This window comes from Enhydra lutris, unplaced genomic scaffold (assembly GCF_002288905.1).
Source record: "Enhydra lutris kenyoni isolate GAN:26980312 unplaced genomic scaffold, ASM228890v2 scaffoldscaffold76, whole genome shotgun sequence".
NCBI classification, from domain to species: domain Eukaryota; kingdom Metazoa; phylum Chordata; class Mammalia; order Carnivora; family Mustelidae; genus Enhydra; species Enhydra lutris.
Genome location: NW_019154160.1, coordinates 2,626,060 through 2,645,214, shown reverse-complemented (window position 1 = coordinate 2,645,214; position 19,155 = coordinate 2,626,060). Strand labels below are relative to the sequence as shown.

The 19,155-nt window shown below is 41.5% G+C and overlaps 1 protein-coding gene across 1 annotated transcript in view; it reads right to left on the bottom strand.

Annotated features, from left to right (window-relative positions):
* The window catches only part of LOC111160500 (pecanex homolog 2), a 275,016-nt gene that overhangs the window by 52,612 nt on the left and 203,249 nt on the right, over nt 1-19,155 (bottom strand). Inside the window, exon 24 of the mRNA XM_022523646.1 lies at nt 3,109-3,167. Coding sequence (XP_022379354.1) covers nt 3,109-3,167 — 59 coding nt within the window. The remainder of the gene's footprint in view (nt 1-3,108; nt 3,168-19,155) is intronic.

Below are 19,155 nucleotides of genomic sequence, written 5' to 3'. Positions count from 1 at the left end.
CCCTATTCCAATCTCCATCCTCTCTTCACACAAACATCCTCCTCCCTTCTCACTTACGCTCAGCAGAGAACTTCTTCCAGTGGAGGGACTCATGAGCCCTTCTCACCCAGATCTTTGTAGACACCAATCTTTCTGCCCGGGTTGCTCTTCCACTCCTCTCTGGCTTTTGCATACTTTCTGTTCTTCAGATCTCATCTTAATGGCTACTTCAGGAAAGCCTCCACTGACCACTTTGCTGGGCCAAATCCCCTATTACAGGTTCACAGCACCGTGCTCCTCTACTCCGAAGCACCTGTCATAGTTAGAATCTGACTTTCGGTTTTTGTGTATATCTGGGTATTTGATTTGCATGTGATTTCTCCAATCCAGTGGAGAAAATAAAGTGCAGAAGACGAGACGTGAAGGAAGACAGATCTGTGTCTGAATCTGCTTACTTCTCTGTCCCAACCCTGGCGGAAGTCCTAACGCGCAAAAGGAACTAACTGAATGTCTGTTGAATCACGGATAACACCGTAGGTCCTACAGCTTCTTTAAGAGAATTCTGTTTTTAAGGACACACCTGTCAAGTAACTCCCGGGTCTTTGTGAAATCAAAGTTATTGAGGCACAGAGACAATAAACAGCATCAATTCTTAAGTGTGTGTGTGTGCGCGCACATGCGTGCTCATGTGTGTGGATACACACACACATATATGTTACATATAAATATAAACGATTATTGCTAGTATTATGTACTATAGACAAATTCAGGTTTTTATGTATTATATACACATAGATATATAGATGTCATTTACTGCTTCTAAATTATATATATAATTCAGATTTATGGAGGGATAATTTATGTGGAGTAAACATTATCTTTTTTAATGTGCAATCGTATGAGTTTAATAAACGCATCTTCACATAACCACTGATTAGAAAGATGCATGTGAGATTCGCGCATGTGGCTGTACCCAGCAGTCTCTCCATTTCAGTGCTGCGTAGTATTCCGTGGTGTGCATGCACTAGAGCCTGTTTATGCATTTATCCGCTGGAGGAAATTTGGGTTGGTTCCAGTTTTAGTGATTAGGAGGAAATCCGCCAAAAATATTCATAAGCAGAAGTTTATAGGAACGTAAGTTTGGGTTTTTCTTGCGTAAATACCTAGGAGTGGGGCTGCTGTTCTCAGTGGCTGTGCCACGTTTGCTTCCCCTCCAGCTGCAGTGACCGAAGAGTTCTAGCTCTTCCTCGTCTTTGCCAAGACTCGGCATTGTCAGCAGCTGCCTGCTTGCTTGTTTAATTATAGCCGTTCTGACTGGGTGGATGATAACACTGAGAGAGGAGTGAAGGAGGGGTACAGGAGAGGAGATGGAAGGTTGGGGGGCATGGGATTGGGGGTTATGGTATCTTTCCTTTAATCCCCCTTCCATTCCCTCTATCAGATCTGTCACAATGAAGGACAAACACACTTTAAAGAAAAGACTGGATAAACCTGGACATCCTCCTGCTCAGTGGTCTTGTGCGTGGAGGAAGTGCCAGGAGGGTCTGAGAGAAAAGTTTACATTCAGTACTTTTATATTAGGGGCCTCTTATGTTTGGGACTGAACTTCTGGCTCTGGAAAGTCAGAGAAGCAGAGCCGCCCCAAGGAAGAAATCCTTCTAGATGGTCTATTGGAGTGGAGGCAACGTCGGGGGAGGTCCAGGTAAGGACTGCACATCTGAGTAGAGCTGCCCCTGGTCCGGACCCCAGGGAAAGGGAGCGTGACTGGGGGTGCAGGAAGGTGAAGACTAGCCCATTCCTACGTAAGGAAGAACACCGGTCCACCCGTCAGAAATCTAAGACGACACCGTCACATTATGACTATCCTTGCTGAGCACCCATGGCAGTTAAGGCTGAAATGAAATTAGTGCACTTATAGCCTAATTATGATTAATGGGGAGAAAAAGACGGTTCTGTGGGCTGAGTCATGTTACGCAGTCTCCTGAAGTATCAGCACGCTCAGTCTTCCGTGCAGAAGAAGCCTGCCTGACCCACCGCTCTCGATGCACGTCCGATGATGAATCAGCACGCATCCCGAGACCCTAATCAGAGATTACTTCGGAGTCTCTGCCACTTTTAAAGGGAAGGCCTGAGTGAGAGAATTAATTTTTGCTTAATTCTCCAAACTGTTTGATATTTAACTAAAACAAAAACAGTTTCAACCACCGAAGTGGAGTTTTTGTAGAAAGAACACCTTGACCACGGAGCCGCATAATTGCATTAAAATGAGACAACGATCGTGAGGGAAGACGCACTTGTGACTCTGTCCGTATGCCTTGTGTCGACAGCCCTGCGGTGTCACAGAGTCCCAGGGCTGCACATCAGAGACACTCATAGCCTACCCGGCCCCCCGCGCCCCCACGGGGCGTTGTAACGATGAGTTGAACTTTAGGTCAACAAAAAATAAGCCTGTCTCTCCAGGTATTTTACCATTTCTAATTACGAGTTCAAAGTAATCGTGTACGTGCGATTCAAATGTAGATAATGACATGATACCGCTCCTCCTAGACAAAGCCTCCGGCACAGCCAAGAGTGAGGTGGATAAAAATAGAGATGAGTTAAACTCTGCATTCTGACATGAGGAAATAAGAGAGGATGGTTAAAAATGTAACAGAATGGAGAAAGCAAAAAGTAAAATAATTTCCTAGCAGGTAAGTCCTTCCACAGCTTAATGTTGAACGAAGTTTCTGAAGACTATGGGGCCCTACATGCAGGAATGGTTTGCCATTGAGAACATTGTAAGGCTGACGACAAATTTTTTTTTGCTACCAGACCAGTAAGAAGGTTTAGAGTCCATATTTGCTTTTTGCCACACACAAACTAAGATGTCCTCACTGACAGTCGCGTTAGACTGAACAAGGACCACAGCAAGTCTAGGTAACAGAGAAGAGTATTTCCAAACCCAATCAGGAGGCTTGCTCCGTCTATCTATATCATTTCATTTTTCTGGCCAGCATATTCATTACCCAGACATATTTCCAATGACTAAAAAGAGTGAGTACTCATTTCCCCCATTTGGATTGAAGGAAGCCATCTATATAAGGGAATAAATAAGGAATTTAAAGAGTAAGAAGGAAGGTATTTGCTTACCTGGATCCTTTTCAATTTGGACCACCAGTCTCGTGTTGGAATTATCCACACGCCGTGTGCTAGAAGGGGGCACAAAGGGTAGAAGGTCACGAGTAGAACACTACAGAAGAGAGAGTTGGTTTGCGGAACTGGCTGTGTGGTGGGGGAGGCAGGGGACGTGGAGCTCACCAATCAGGGGGATCGCTCCTATAGGACGTGCTGCAGGAAGGGAGAGGGGTGTCCCAATAACAAAGAGAGGGAAAATTACAAGAAACCCAGGGAGGGGAGAGATGACGACGTCTCAGGATTGGGAGACCGGCCTTATCAAGTTTGAGCACCAGGTCCATAAAATGAAAGCAAGCACTTGGATCGCCGATGGAATGTCACTCGCCTTCTGATTTTAAAAGCGGTACCCACACAGGCATCTTTCTTTTCCAACTGACCCCAGAAAACTGGTGAGCGATCAGCGTCACCACCACTTGCTATCGAGCGCTGGGCGCCTTCTTCCAGGCCTCTCTTCCGTTGAAGCACAAGAATGAAATTGGGTCTTACCAACTGGAAGAAGACAGAATGTCTGCAGCCATAGTGACAAACGGCCGTCAGAACCAGTTTTAAATCTCTCCGATTATGACGACTCACCTCTGTTCAGAGCCTCAAGTAAACCAGCCAACCCACGTGGCCCCTTGCTTCTGAAGACAGCCAGCGCAGGCTGACTCACTCCAGAATTCCGAGGGGTGACTGAGCAACGGAGTGTCCCCAAGGAACTGTCTGTGCCCATGCTATCAACCCACTTCTGCCCTAATACTTCAGCCATCCTTGACCTTCATGTGTCCCAGAAACACTTTATAAGTGCAATAGCTCTGCTCAGAGAGACTGTGCCTGACCTGCTTCGTCTTTTTATTTATGTTTTTTAATCTTTTAAAGATTTTTTTTTAAGATTTTATTTATTTATTAGACAGAGATCACAAGTAGGCAGAGAAGCAGGCAGAGAGAGAGAGTGGAGGAAGCAGGCTCCTCGCCGAGCAGAGAGCCCGATGCGGGGCTCGATTCCAGGACCCTGAGATCATGACCTGAGCCCAAGGCAGAGGCTTTAACCCACTGAGCCACCCAGCCCTAAAGATTTTTTAAATTCATTCGAGAGAGGGAGCTAGAGAGAGCACAAGCAGGAGGAGAGACAGAGGGAGAGGAAGATGGAGAAGCAGAGGGAGAGGGAGAAGCACATTCCCCACTAAGCTGGGAGCCCAGCGTGGGGCTCAACCCCAGGACCCCAGGATCATGACCTGAGCTGAAGGCAGACGCTTAACCACGGAGCTGCCCAGGCATTTTGTGTCTTTTTGTTTCAGATCTTCAGTGGTGGTCTCATCACCCTTTGAAGGATGAAATAGGAGATTGACTTCAACCACATGACCTTGAATATTTAACTGTTCATGATGTACAAAGATGGCAATTTCACACGGTTAAACCGAAGCCATTAAGAAAGGGCTTTCACTAGAAATATACCATCGAATACAGGCTTACGTACAAGTCTGAACAATAATGAGGGTCCTCTTCACATTTGTGAAAAAACTGACCTTTCGCATGCCTGGCCCCTGCCTTTCCTTTCTCTGCTCCAACCACGCTAGCCTTTTTCTACGTCTGCAGCATGCCCTGACCTCCTATTCCTGTCACCCTGCCTTCCCTGGCGTCCTTTGTGACTCTGGCGTCCTCCCTCTACTTGGAGTCTTTTCTACCCTGTCTGCCTTCCTGACAGACTCCTCTAGTGCTTCAAGTCTGGCCCCAGTATCGCTCTCAGGGAAGCCTTCCTGACACCTGCTCTAGGTGAGACTCATGTCATATGCTCCTTCACACATCACACCTCTCCTGCGGGGAGCCTGTCATAGTTAATATTACTAACAGTGATGACGGCTAATAGTCCCGTAACACGTCTCTGTGTAAGTACTTCACGCGAGCTAACTCATCATATCCTTACAACTACCTTCTTAGGTAGGTATTATTATTATACCCATTCCCTCCGAGTATGAACTTGAGCCACAGTGAAATTAACTACAGTCCCCAAGGCCACACATAAATGTGGAGTCAAGATTTGAACCTGGTGGGCTGATTATTTGATTATATCCGCCTCTCACTCCAGACCCTGAGTAGCATGAAGACCCACCTTTGCTCACAATTAGCATGAATAAATGAAGGGCCCAAAATAATGCTGTTTCTAATGTTAATTCTTCTCTCTGCTAAGAAGAAAAGAGACTAGCCACCACCAACTTCCAACTTAGAGTTAAACGTGATCATTGACATCCCGAGTGTGATTTAATAAATGACAAGCACTCCTTAGTAGATATGGTGCTTAAGAAGAAATCTCAGAATGCAGGGTTCTATTGTGAACTTGTCTCTTGGGAATCAGAGAGATTAAAAAAAAATAGGGGAGCCTGGGTGGCTCAGTAGGTTAAAGCCTCTGCCTTTGGCTCAGGTCATGATCTCAGGGTCCTGGGATCAAGCCCCGCATTGGGCTCTCTGCTCAGTGGGGAGCCTGCTTCTCCCTCTCTCTCTGCCTGCCTCTCTGCCTACTTAAGATCTCTGTCTGTCAAATAAATACATAAAATATTTAAAAAATATATTTATATGGGGCGCCTGGGTGGCTCAGTGGGTTGAGCCTCTGCCTTCGGCTCAGGTCATGATCCTAGGGTCTTGGGATCGAGCCCCACATCGGGCTCTCTGCTCGGCAGGGAGCCTGCTTCTTCCTCCCTCTCTGCCTGCCTCTCTGCCTACTTGTGATCTCTCTCCCTCTGTCAAATAAATAAATAAAATCTTTAAAAAAAAAAAATATATATATATATATATTTATATGGAGCTAAGAAAAAAAGTATTCTCCTTTTCCATCTGTTTCAGATACTTGAGAAGCATCTAGGTGAGATCCTGTTTGAGCTTTGTGGGACTGGAGAGAAGAACTATTTGGTTGCATCTCAAAAACGCTGTTAGCCCCACCCCTCTGTTCTATTATTGCTTCAGTTTTCCTTCCAAATACCCTCGGATCAGCTTTGAAAGTAAAAGAGCCCAGGGTGGCAAAAAATACGGCAAACAACAAAATTCTTTCTAATGAAGGCTGAAATCCCATGTCGGCATAAGAAGTCCCTAAATGGAATTTTAATTTCACCTGAAGACCTAGGACAAATGGAATTTTTAGCAGCAGAATAAACAATTTTTAAAGTGGGGCTGAGCCAAAAGAAATTCATTTACTATACTCCTTAGGGAATTAAAACACCTTCTAAAACTATGTTAACTGGAAAGCTATCTTTTCAAAAGGCTATTGGATGCAGAGTGCTAAATTCGATCAGCTGCCTGCGCACCCCAGGGCCTCTGGTTCTCCACCAGACTCTCTAAGAAGGTGAACTGTCAACCATACCGGGTCATTTGAGTTTTTCTCCAGTGCTTTCCTCCCCTATGTTTGGTGCTTACCACTCAAAGGTGCTAATTAGCTCAGTAATTGGATTTCTGCCTTAACTGTCCGATTGCATAAACATCAATTCTGTTTGCTCAGAGAGAAAATGGGGGCTTGTATCTCACGTCTCCCTCTCCAGGGGGGTACAGAATGCTGGTACATGTTAGGTGTGTGTCTCTCTGCACGTACTCTTCCCAGCACCTGCCTGACAAGTCCTTGTTCATTGCTAGGCAACATTGTCCTGAGGGCCACAGGCCAACAGTCTAGCCATAGGCCTTTCCGGATAGGTTGACTTACTCCAAAGCATCTTCCCTTATGTTAATGTGGAATGCAAATAACTACGCTAGTTTCCGCCCTTCAAATTTTGCTTTCTCACCTCCTGATATGTCTCCCTAAGTCAAGCACCTTCTCTCTTACACAGTTTCACCAGAGGCACTTAAATAATTTAACAGCAATTTAATTATACTGCTTCAAATTCCCATTTGTCGGCACACACAGACTATTTGTGGGAGAATTATTCCTGTTTTTCTTTCGATGGGGAAGTGTGACTGGCTGGAATGAGAAGTTTGATGGGTGTCTGTTCATACAGCAAACCCAGAATGGAGTTATGGATGGACTGTTGTTCGATTCATGGGACAGGATGGCCTTAGAAAAATCTAGACAAAAGAAGGTAGCCAGAGCTGAAACAGAAGGACACTGTCACCTCTTTAATTGGATATAGACACAAGGTTCCTTCAGGTTTGTTTCGTATCTTTAATTTTTGCTGCCACTGACATACTGGTTCTCTCTAAGCCAGCGCTGCTCTTCTGGCAGCTGGGTCACCATGTGCCTCACATGACTTGGCAGACTTCCTGAGGGCATAGGGTTGTACAGCTGGCATCGTGGGCTCTGCCTGAGGACAGACATTCAGGAACTGCCAACCTTGCTACCATCTGGGAGGTATGGTTTGCTTCTGGTTCCCAGTACCTTAGGGATTAGCTGTTTGGGATCCCAAACTAAAGGCGGGAGGTCTTTTGGGCGGCTGGGTAGCACAGTCGGGTAAGCATCCAGCTCTTGCTTTTGGTGCAAGCCATGATCTCAGGGCTATGAGATGCAGCCCTGTGGGGCTGCTTGGGATTCTTTCTCCCCCTGCCCCTCCCACTTGTGCACTCTCTCTCTCTCTCTCTCACATAAATAAATCTTTAAAAAAAAAAAAAAGGTGGGAGGGTCTTGGTCAATGCAGCCACCTTTGATGGCCTGGGCTTTGATTTCTAACTCCACCTGAAGGTAACAAAGCAATGCTGAGTAGTGTCAGTGAAAGCCTGTTAAGACAGAAGGCTGAAATAATATCCAGAGTCTCACAACATAGTACCCAGAATCTTGTCCAGATTTCAATAGAAAATTACTTGTCATAATGCAAAGCAAGAAGATCTCAGAGTAAAAAATGACAATTAATAGATGCCAACACTGAGATAACAGAAATGAGAGAATTATCTGACAAAGATTTGGAATTAGTGTTCATAAAATTCTTCAATAAGCAACTAAGAATACTTTTGGAACAAAGGAAAAAATAGAATCTCAACCAAAAAAATAGAAAGTCAGCAAGGAAATAGAAAATACAAGAAGAACCAAATAGAAATTTTCTAAGTAAAAATATACAATAGAAGCAAATACAAAATAATGCAAAATATATGTGCAAAATAAAAAACTCAAAGGAAGGACTCAATTCCAAAATGGCAGAGATAGAGAAACGAATTAATGAACTGGAATATAGAACAATAGATAAATAATCTGAACAAAGGAGAGAAAATAGATTGAAATAGCATAAACAGTCTCAGACACCTGTGGGATTATGACAAAAGATTTAACATTCTAGTCATCAGAGTTCCATAAGAAGAGGAGAAATTGGTGATAAACTCAAGGAAGTTCACACCAAGATACATCACAGTCAAGCATATACCAAGACAGAACATAACCGGGAACAAAAAATTATCTCAACAAATTTTTATAAAAACTAAAATAATACCAAGTGTAATTTCCAACCATAATGAACTCAAACTAGAAATCAATAACTGAAAGATAACAAGAAAATATTCAAACAGTTGCAAACTAAACAATACAATTCTTTTCTTTCTTTTTTTTTTTTAAGATTAATTTGTTTATTTTAGAGAGAGACCACATGCAACCATGAAGTGGAAGGACAGAGGGGGAGGGAAGGAGAATCGAAGAAGACTCCATGCTGACCACAGAGCCCGAGGTGAGGCTCAATCCCATGACCATGGGATCATGACCTGAGCAGAAACCAAGGATTGGATGCTCAACCGACTTCACCATCAAGGTATCCCAAACAACACAATTCTAAATAACCCGTTTCAATGATAAAGTTTCAGTGGCAATGAAAATGAATTAAACTGAAAGAAAATGAAAACAGAACATATCAATACTGGTGAGACACAGCTAAATCAGTAGTGAAAATTCACTAAGTACATACATAACAGAAGAGGAAAAGTCTCAAATTAATCTAATTTTCCACCTCAAGAATCTAGAAAAAGAGGAGCCAAAGAAAGCATAAGGAAAAAAATAAGGAACAAAAATCAGTGAAATTGAAAACAAAATAAAAAATTGAGAAAAACATAGACAGAGAACCAGTTCTTTGAAAATGTCAATTAAGTTGACAAATCTCTAGCAAGCCTGACCTGCATACCACCCCCCTAAAGAGAGAGAAAAAGAGAGAGAGAACACAAGTTACCAATATATTGCCAACACTGCAGACATCAAAGGGATAATAGGAAACTACAAACAATTTTGTATGCATAAATTTTATAATGTAGATGAAATGGACCAATTCCTCAAAAATCATTAGTTGCTACAACTTACCTGTTAGGGAATAGATCATTTGAATAGCCCTCTACCTATTAAGGAAATTCAATTAGTAATCTAAAAACTTCTCAAATAAAACAATAAAATAAAATACATAAAATAAATAAATAAACAAAATAAATGAATAAAAAATAAAACAAATACTCAAGCACTGATGCTTTTACCAGAGAATTCTAACACATGTTTAAAAAAGAACAAACACCTTTTATACACATTCATCTCCAGAAACTGCAAGAGGAAGAGACAATTCCCAATTTATTTTATGAAACTAGTATTACCCTGATACCAAAGCCTGGCAAAGATAGAATAAAGAAACAGTAAAACTACAGACAAATTCCAGGAGTTTAAGTCTGGTTTAGCTTATGAAAATCAGTCAATGTAATCCATCATACTGACAGGCTAAAGAAGAAAAAAAATCACATGATTGTGTCAATTTGTGCAGAAAAAAGTAGTTGACTGATTCACAACTAAAAAAAAATATTCAGAAAAATGGGAATAGAAAGGAACTTCTTCACTTGATAAAGACCATCTACTAAAGAGTTGTAGCTAACATCACACTTAATGGTGAAAGACTGAATGCTTCCCCCATATGACTGGGAAGAATACAAATATGTCCACTTTAATAACTCTTATTCAACACAGTGCTAAAGTTCTCACCAGTGCACTGAGATAAGAAAAGCAAGTAAAAGGTACACAGTTTTGAAAGAAAGAAATAAAACAAAACAGTACATATTTGCCGATGACATGATTATTGACATAGAAATTCCAAAGAATCTACAAAAAGAACATAAAACAAAACAAAAAACTAGACCAGTAAGTGAGCTCAGTTTGGTTTCAGGGTACAAGATAAGTGTACAAAAATGAAATGTATTTCTATGTACTAACAATGGACACCAAAAATTTAAAAAATATATATATTTACAATCACTCAAAAAAAAAGAGGAAATATTTAGGCTTTGTTAAATCTAACAAAATATATATGGGCTTGTATGCTGAGTACAAGTATGCTGATGAAAGTAATAAAAGGAGCTCTAATCAAATGGAGAGATGTACCATATTCATGGATTGGAAGACTCAATATAGTAAAGATGCCAGTTCTTTCCAAACTGACATAAAGGTTTAGCACGATTTCTGTCAAAATTCCACAATATTTTTTTTGTAGATATTTAAGGACGAACACCAATGAAACAAAATCTTTTCCAAAAAATAGAAAAGGAGAGGATACTTCCCAGTTCATTTTATGAAGGTAGCATTATTCTGTTAACAAAACTAAGTATAGTACAAGAAAGAGAAGAGAAGAAAGAGAAGGAAAGAAGGAAGGAAGGTAGGGATGAAGGGAACAGGAGGGAGGGAGGAGAAAGCTACAGAAAATTCCCCAAGAATTTAGATGCAAAAATATACATTTATAAATAGAAACTATTCTAAAATATATATGGAAGGACAGAAAAATGATAGCTAAAGCAATCTTGAAACAAAAAGAAGTGGGAATTTACTCAATTTCAAGGCTTATTACGTAACTTCAGTGATGAAGGCTATATAGGATTGGTGGAGGGAATTACACATAGATCAATGAAACAGAACAGAGAACCAAAAATAGGCTCACACAAACTTATCCTACTTATTTCTTTTAAAAATACTTAGGTAGGGGCGCCTGGGTGGCTCAGTGGGTTAAAGCCTCTGCTTTCAGCTCGGGTCATGATCTCAGGGTCCTGGGATCAAGCCCCGCATTGGGCTCTCTGCTCCGCAGGGAGCCTGCTTCCTCCCCTCTCTCTCTGCCTGCCTCTATGCGTACTTGTGATATCTCTCTCTCTCTCTGTCAAATAAATAAAATCTTTAAAAAAAAAAATACTTAGGTAAAATTTGTTTAACACAAAATTCATAATTTGACATTTCAAAGCAACAATGTATTGGCTTTTAATACTCTCACAATGTTGTGTGACCATCACCACTACCTAATTCTGGAATACTTTTATTACTCCCCAAAGAAACCTTACACCCATTAAGTAGTCACTCCCTGTTTATCCCTTTCTCCAGCCCCAAGAACCACCAATCTGTTTTTTGTTTCTATGGATTTGCCTATTCCAACCATTTCATATAAAAGGAATCACACTATATGCAGCATTTTGTGTCTGGTTTCTTTAGTTTTTCATAATGTTTTCAAAGTTCATCTATGTTGTAGCATATATCAGAATTCCATTTTTTTTATGGCTAAATAACATTCCCCATTGTATGATGTATGACATTTTGTTTGTCAGTTCATCAGATAATGACATTTGGGTTGTTTCCACTTTTTGGCTAGTATGAACAATGATTCTAGGAACATGAACTCCATGCACAAGTTTTTGTTTGAAAACCTTCTTTGAAATGTCCTTGGACGTATACTTCAGAGTGGAATGGTCTCTTCTTGATTGTGTTCTTCGGTGTAAAAAGGTTTTAATTTCAATGATCTAATTTTTCTTTTGTTGCTTGTGACTTTGGTGTTTAAGAATTCATTGCAAATCCAAGAGTTTCACAGTTTCAGCTTTTTACACTCAAGTCTGAGTCATTTTGATTTATTTTTTATGTATGGTGTGATGTAGGGGTTCAACTGCATTCTTTGGCAAGTGGATATCCAGTTGTCCCGGCATTATTTGTTGAAAAGACTGTCCTTTCCCCCACTGAATGGTCTTGGCACTCTCGTGGAAAGTCAATTGACCACAGATGTACAAATTTATTCTTGGACTCTCGAGTCTACTCTATTAATCTATCTGTCCACCCTTGTACCTGTAACACATTGTTTTGTAGTAACACTGTAACCTTACAGTAAGTTTTGAAATTGGGAAGTGTGAGTCCTCCAACTTCTGTTTCTAAAAATTGTTCTGGCTATTTCAGGGTCCCTTGAAATTTCACAGGAATTTTAGGAAACTTGTCTTTTTACATAAAAAAAGGCAGTTGTAATTTTTGACAGGAATTAATTGAATCTGTAGATCAACCAGAAGAATACCACATTCTTAAGTCTTTAAATTGCTGAACATGGGATGTCTTTGCATTTATTTGTCTTCTTTCAATGATGTTTCTCTTTTTTGGTATTCATGTTTTCCACTTCTAGCTCATCGAGGCTAATCTGTTAGCATACAGTAGTTTATAGAATGCTCTTGTAATCCTTTTATTTATGTAAGGTTCGTAGTAATGTCCTCACTTTTATTTGTGATTATAGTAATTTGTCTTCTCTCATTTTTTCTTGGTCATTCAAGATAAAGATTTGTCAATGTTATCGATATTTTCAAAGAACCATTTTTTTTGTGTCACCTATTCTCCCTATTGTTTATCTACTCTCCATTTCATTTGTTCCCACGCTAATCTTTATCATTCTCTGTTGTCTGTTTGCTTTGGGTTTACTTTGTTTTTCTTTTTCTACTCATTTAAGGTGGAAGGTTAGGTGAACGATTTGAGATTTTTCTTATTTTTTTAATATAAATATTTATAGGTCTGAATTTCCCTCTGATCACTGCTTTTGCTACATCCCATAAATTTTGATATGTTATGTTTCCATTTTCTTCCATCAAAAAATATATATATATTTTATTTTCTCTTGTCACTTCCTCCTTGACCCATTGGTTGTTTGAGACTGTTTTATTTGACACATATTTGGGGATTTTCCAAGTTTCCTCTTGCTGTTGATTTATAATTTCATTCCATTGTGGTTGGAGAACATATGTTGTACAATTTCAATCCTTTTACATTTACTGAGGTTTGTTTTATGGTCTAGCACTGCTTCTATCATGGAGAAGAGTCCATGTGTCCTTGACAGGAAAGTCTTTTCAAAAACTTTTTCCTGAAAAATACTCTGTTAGGTGAATAAAAAGCATGGTACCTGGAGAAAGTATTTTCAAGCCACATATCCCACAAAGTACTAGTATCTAGAATATATAAGAACTCTCAAAACTCAACAGTTAAAAAAAAAAAAAACTAGAAAACAAGCACAAGACTTAATCAAACAGTTCCCTGAAGAGATTATACCAATGGCAAACATGCTCAGTAGAAGATGTTCAACACCGTAAGTCATTAAGGAAATATAAACGAAAACCACTATGAGAGATCAGTGTACACCTGTCAGAATGGCTAAAAGTAAGAATAGTAAAAACACCTGCCAAAGATCTGGTGAGACTGGATTTTTCATATATTGCTGGGGGGAGGTAAAATGGCATACAGCTCCCCTAAGAAAGTTTGGCAGTTTCTTAAAACACTATCATATGGCAGTTGCAGTCCTAGGCAATTATCCCAGAGAAGTGAAAACTTGTGTTCACTCGAAATGTCCATAGCAGCTATATTCATTATAGCCCCAAACTGAAAACACCACAGATGTCTGTCCTTCAACAGGTGAGTTGTTTGATAAAGAGACTGTGGTATATCCATACACTCGGTGTTAAAAAGGGGAAACTATTGACACATACAATGATTTGGATGACGTGCACTGAACTATGGGGAGTGAAAACAACTAATCCAGGGCATGGGTGGCTCAGGCGGTTAAGTGGCCAGCTCTTGATTTGGGCTCAGGTCAGGATCTCAGGGTCTTGAGATCGAGCCCCATGTTCAAGTTCAGAGGGAAGTCTGCTTGAGATTCTCTTCCCTCTCCCTCTGCCCTCCCCACTCTGTCTCTCCCTCTCTCTCTCTCTCTCTCTGTCTTCCTCTCTTTCTCTCACACTTCTCTCTCAAATAAATAAATAAGTCTTTAAAAAAAAAAACAAACAGCTAATCCCACAAGGATAAATACTGTATGATTCCAGTCATATAACATTCTTGAAATGACAAGATTACAGAGTTGGAAAATGGATTAATAGTTGATAGGAGGTCGCCTGGGTGGTTCAGTGGGTTAAAGCCTCTGCCTTCAGCTCAGGTCATGATCCGAGGGTTCTGGAATTGAGTCCCACATCGGGCTCTCTGCTCAGCAGGGAGTCTGCTTCCCTCCATCCCCCTCTCTGCCTGCTTCTCTGCCTACTTGTGATCTCTGTCTGTCAAATAAATAAATAAAATCTTTTTAAAAAAATAGTTGATAGGAATTAAGAAGGTGGTAGCAGCAACAAGGACGAGCATGAGCTTATGAGAGGGACAACAGGAGAGATCTTTGTGATGGTAGAAAAGCTCTGTATCTTGAATTTATCAACATCAATATTCTGATTGTGACAGCTTTGCAAGATGTTAACATCTGTAAACTGGGTGAAGGTTATACAGGAGATCCCTCTGTATTATTTCTTTCAACTGTACATGAATCAATAAAGAGAAAGAGCCTAAATTTTTTTTAAATAAAAAAATGTCATAGCTAACAGCAGGCCTGAATTTAGTTACTGTAATAATAATCCATTCATGTGCAATTTTCATTTCTGATCCAAACTCGCTTACATTTCCAATTAAGATCGCTTCTCCCATTTCAGCCAGAAGAATTCAAGATTATCCAACATTTCAAATACAGGATATGAAATCCAACTACTCATTCACTGGAAGGTCATAAATATTTAGGGGGTGAAAAGTGTTTCTTCTCTTTCTGCAAACGCAACTAATAAAAACAGTAATAAAAACATTCGTGTTGCATGCGGTTGGCCAAAGAGTCAACCAAAGGGAGACTTGAATAAAGAAAGATGCAGAGGATTATAATGGATTCATAAAAATTAAATTATCAAGGAGGTGCTGGTTTTTCCCCAGGTTTAACATGCTTGATTGAAGGTTTTGTCTTCTGGGTGCTATATCCTTCTGGTAGCAAGAAGTCTGATGTCATTTATGCAACAGTGTTTTAGAGTTGCGGGCAAAATTTCTCCTGGGAATGAAGACACATGGAGTCTGTTTTGTTTTGTTTAGTTTCATTAGTGACCAGTGGAATGCACAGGATTTGGATGAAGATGAGCCCCCTGCCCAGCAAAAAGGACATGGTCATCCTTGGCAACGAGCAGTCCCATCTGTGCAGGGGCGCACGCAACCCTATGACTTCCCTGAGGTCCTCCCGCTGGCACGGCTGCTTGTGCCAGGAGAGACCCAACGTGAGAAGACACCTCTCTCAACACGCAGCCATGAGCACACGGAGTCGTTTAGTCACCGAGGGATGCAGCACTTAATAAAAGCCCGCCCGCGCGCCCACCGCTGAGATGGACTTCACTTTGCTTTGCCGTTCTCGTCCCTTCCAGATCATGACGCGGTCCTCTGCTCACGTTCCATACCCCCAACACTGAAACTGGAATTTTAAGTGAATAAAACTGGATTTCTGGTTCTAACTTGGTTAATGACTTATTAACCTGTGTGAGGGGTATAAAGGGGAGCATCGCTTGATTCTTCTGATCCCCTGGTGTCTCAGTGCATACGACGGCAACTAAACATTGCACAGGACTTGAGGTAGGAAATTAAGATGCAGAGCTGCACCGGTGACCACCAACCTACGCAAAATGAAACAAAGAATCCCTTTAACCTTGTGATGGGCCAGTCACCCCAGGGAACAATGAGAGGACAGAAAAGCCTCTTGATATCCCTGCATCGGTATATTCGGGTATGGATTTTTCTGTAACGGGGAAAAAGGAATAGTCAAGTTTACCCTGAAAATGTTTTCCATATTGATTTTTTGAATACTGAAATAGTTTGTGTCCAGTCTTGGCTCCGGGAGCTCAAGGACAACACGGAGCCGATAAAATCCGTTCATTCCTCTCTCCCAGGTGTCCTGCATTTGCCCCAGCCTTTCCCCAAGTTATTTTTTAAAATTAATTACTGAAGTACAGTTGACCCACAATGTTATTTTGGTTTCAGGTGGACGACACGGTGATTCGACAACACTCTACATTACACAGTGCTCCCCACACAGCATTATTACAATATTAATAACTTACTGACTACATTCCTGTACTTATGACTAAATGCTGTACTTTAAATCCCTGCAACTTATTTATTTTATCACTGGATGTTTGTATCTGTGAATTCCCTTCGCCTCTTTCACCCCTCCCCCCCGCCATCTACCTCTTTTCTGGAAAACACCAGTTTGTTTTCTGCGTTTATGAGACTGTATTTTTTTATTTGCTCATTTGTTTTGCTGTTTAGAGTGCATGTATAAGTGAAATCATATGATAGTTCTCTTTCTCTGACTTATTTCACTTAGCACGATACCCTCTAGGCCCATCCATGTCACTGCGAGCAGCAAGAGTCCATTCTTCTTTATGGCTGAGTAATATTCCATGATATGTATTTAGATCTAGACATATTAAGTAGAATATAAATCTTCTTTATCCATTCATATATGAAAAGACACTTGGGTTGCTTCCATATCTATTATAATAACTATTATAAATAACACTGTAAACATAAGGGTGCACAAATCTCTTCAATATAGTGCCAAAACAGGTTCTTTGGCAATGGTAAGAAAACCTTCTCCCTGCTGGCTGTGCTTTACCCATGATAACTCCACACAGAATGCTAGTATTCTATCATTTTGGACTGCTCTTAAAAACTGCTTTTTAAAAACTTCATTTCTTACCCAATTTACTTTAAAACCCATTAAGAACTTTCTCTCCTTCCTCTTCCCCAAACTTCAAAGTATATCTCTCTCCAAAGCCTTCCCTGACACTAGGAAATAAAGTTTCCGCTCTATAACCTCTAAAACAAAGTCCTTTCTTCAATGTAACATAAGAAGGCATCACAAATGGAAAAGGAATGTGATACATTAAATTAGCCTTGTTTTTATCAGATAATAGATTTTTTTTTTCCTAATTCTCCTGCATGTGATTATTTTTCCGTCATTGGTCATTTTTCATCTATCTTGAAGGCGAGCATCAATCTACTTAAATGTTTACAGAGAGAAGCAAACATAGCAATCCAGACACGACAAAGTGTCATAAACCCTGTGAGTAGTGATGATGACAGAATGTTCCCAAAGGGACAAGAAAAAAGAAAAAAAAGAAAGGAAGAAAGAGTATGGCTTCCATGTCCACATAATGTACTAATTTCATTAATCAGTTGGTACCACTGTGTACCAGGAAGCAGCAACCATATGCGAAGTCTGGTCCAGGTCTCTTGGCTCTCAGTAAAGTAGGATTAAAGTCAGTCATGGAAATATGCTCTGGAAACAAGACTAAAGGAGCCCCGCCTGATCACTAGAAGGCTAAGAAATGAGTTCCTACCTAGAGCCTCAAATGCACACATTCCCCGCGGCCCAAAGTGGCCTGCCCACAGCCGACTCCATCGTCACAGGGAGAATGGGAACACACTGACCATGGCCGGCAACATCCATTTTGAGCACTGGCCGATCACAGGAAAGACCTAAAGTGCTCGAGGTTCTTGGGTTCTTGGGGATTAAACTTCCATTAGACAGAGGTCTTGATCTACACAATAAACCCCCTGCACTACTGTATATGCGATCCAATGCAATAAAAGAGTTTGCAGATTTAATGTGGATTTAAGAGCTATTTCCTGCCTTCCTTTGTTTGGAAGAAATCAGCCCGATCTCCAACACTTCCCTAAAAGCTGGAGAAGGACGCCCCTGCCCTCACTTGCTGCAGTGAAAAGGGTTCTGCTCCATGCTGTTATTGACTTACACCCCCCGAAACCATCCATCAACCTGACTCGGTCACAAAGCCTCGCTCCTGCGAGACCTTGAAGTGTAGAGTCAGCAGCCCCAGACAGCCGGGGAGCAGGTGGGCATGTTGGACTCCTTCCTGCAGGCACATGGTCAACTTCACTACTCTGCACTTTTCAAATTCCTTAACCGCTCAGCAAAATGTAACAGGACCTTGAGCAAAATCATGCAACACAGCATAATGAATAATAAGCTCGAACCGGGGCTATTTGAGAAATTCGCTGCCCTGGAGTTCCTCAAAAGCGTCATCCTTCTGGAATATATTTGCATAATAGCTCATCGCCACACCTGAAGTGTCAAACCTTACCCCTGGGTATGAGCGTGAGAGCTTTCTCAACCGTCAGCAAAACAGCACAATGGGGCCGAGTTCGTCATTTAGTTTCTCAGACACAACAGCTTTCAGACACAGACCAGAAATTCTGGTTGAGAAAAATCTGAGGCAGAGAAGGGACGTGAAAAGCGAGCATCAGACACGGGGCACGTGAGCCATGAAACCAGGAAAGGCTCAAAACTCCCCATCTCCCCCTCGGTCCTGGAGGCACCCCAGGGGACGCCCCGAAACTTCTCTGGCTTCAAGCCCAGTTAGAACCACAGCATTCTGGTGATAAAGGTCTGACCTTCATGCTGTCACTCCCCCAAAATAAAAGGCCGAGAGGAAGAATCCCTTCGATAAAGCCTTCCCTTGCTTTTATGATTGATTTCAAGTGGCAGAAAACCCAACTGGAAATGACTTGAGCAAAATACGGAATTGGCTGGCTTACACAGCCCAAAGCTCCACCAGGCCCAGCGGGACCCCAGGGTCGAGGGTGCGTCATCAGAAATCGGTCTCCGCGTCCCGTGCCCTGCATTCCTCTGTGTTTGCTGAATTCTCAGGCCAGTCTCGCTTTGTGGGGGTAAGAAGGCTGCCAGGGGTTTAGGCCTGCACCCCCCACCACCACCGAGGCTGGGGGAAGAGAGGGTCAGCCTCACCGGCACAGCTCCCTGCCCCAGGGACCCCAGAACTCACTGGGGCAGGTAGAAACAACAGATCTCTGGGACTCTGGGGTGAACTGTCTTTCCATTGCCCGGGGCCTTTGGCCACCATGTCACTTGCTTGTCTGTTTCTTACCTGAGGCCTAAAGTCCGGAGACTTTATGCAGAGATTGTATGCAGAGCTAAGTTCAGAGGGAAGAGAAACCTGAGGTCGGCCCAG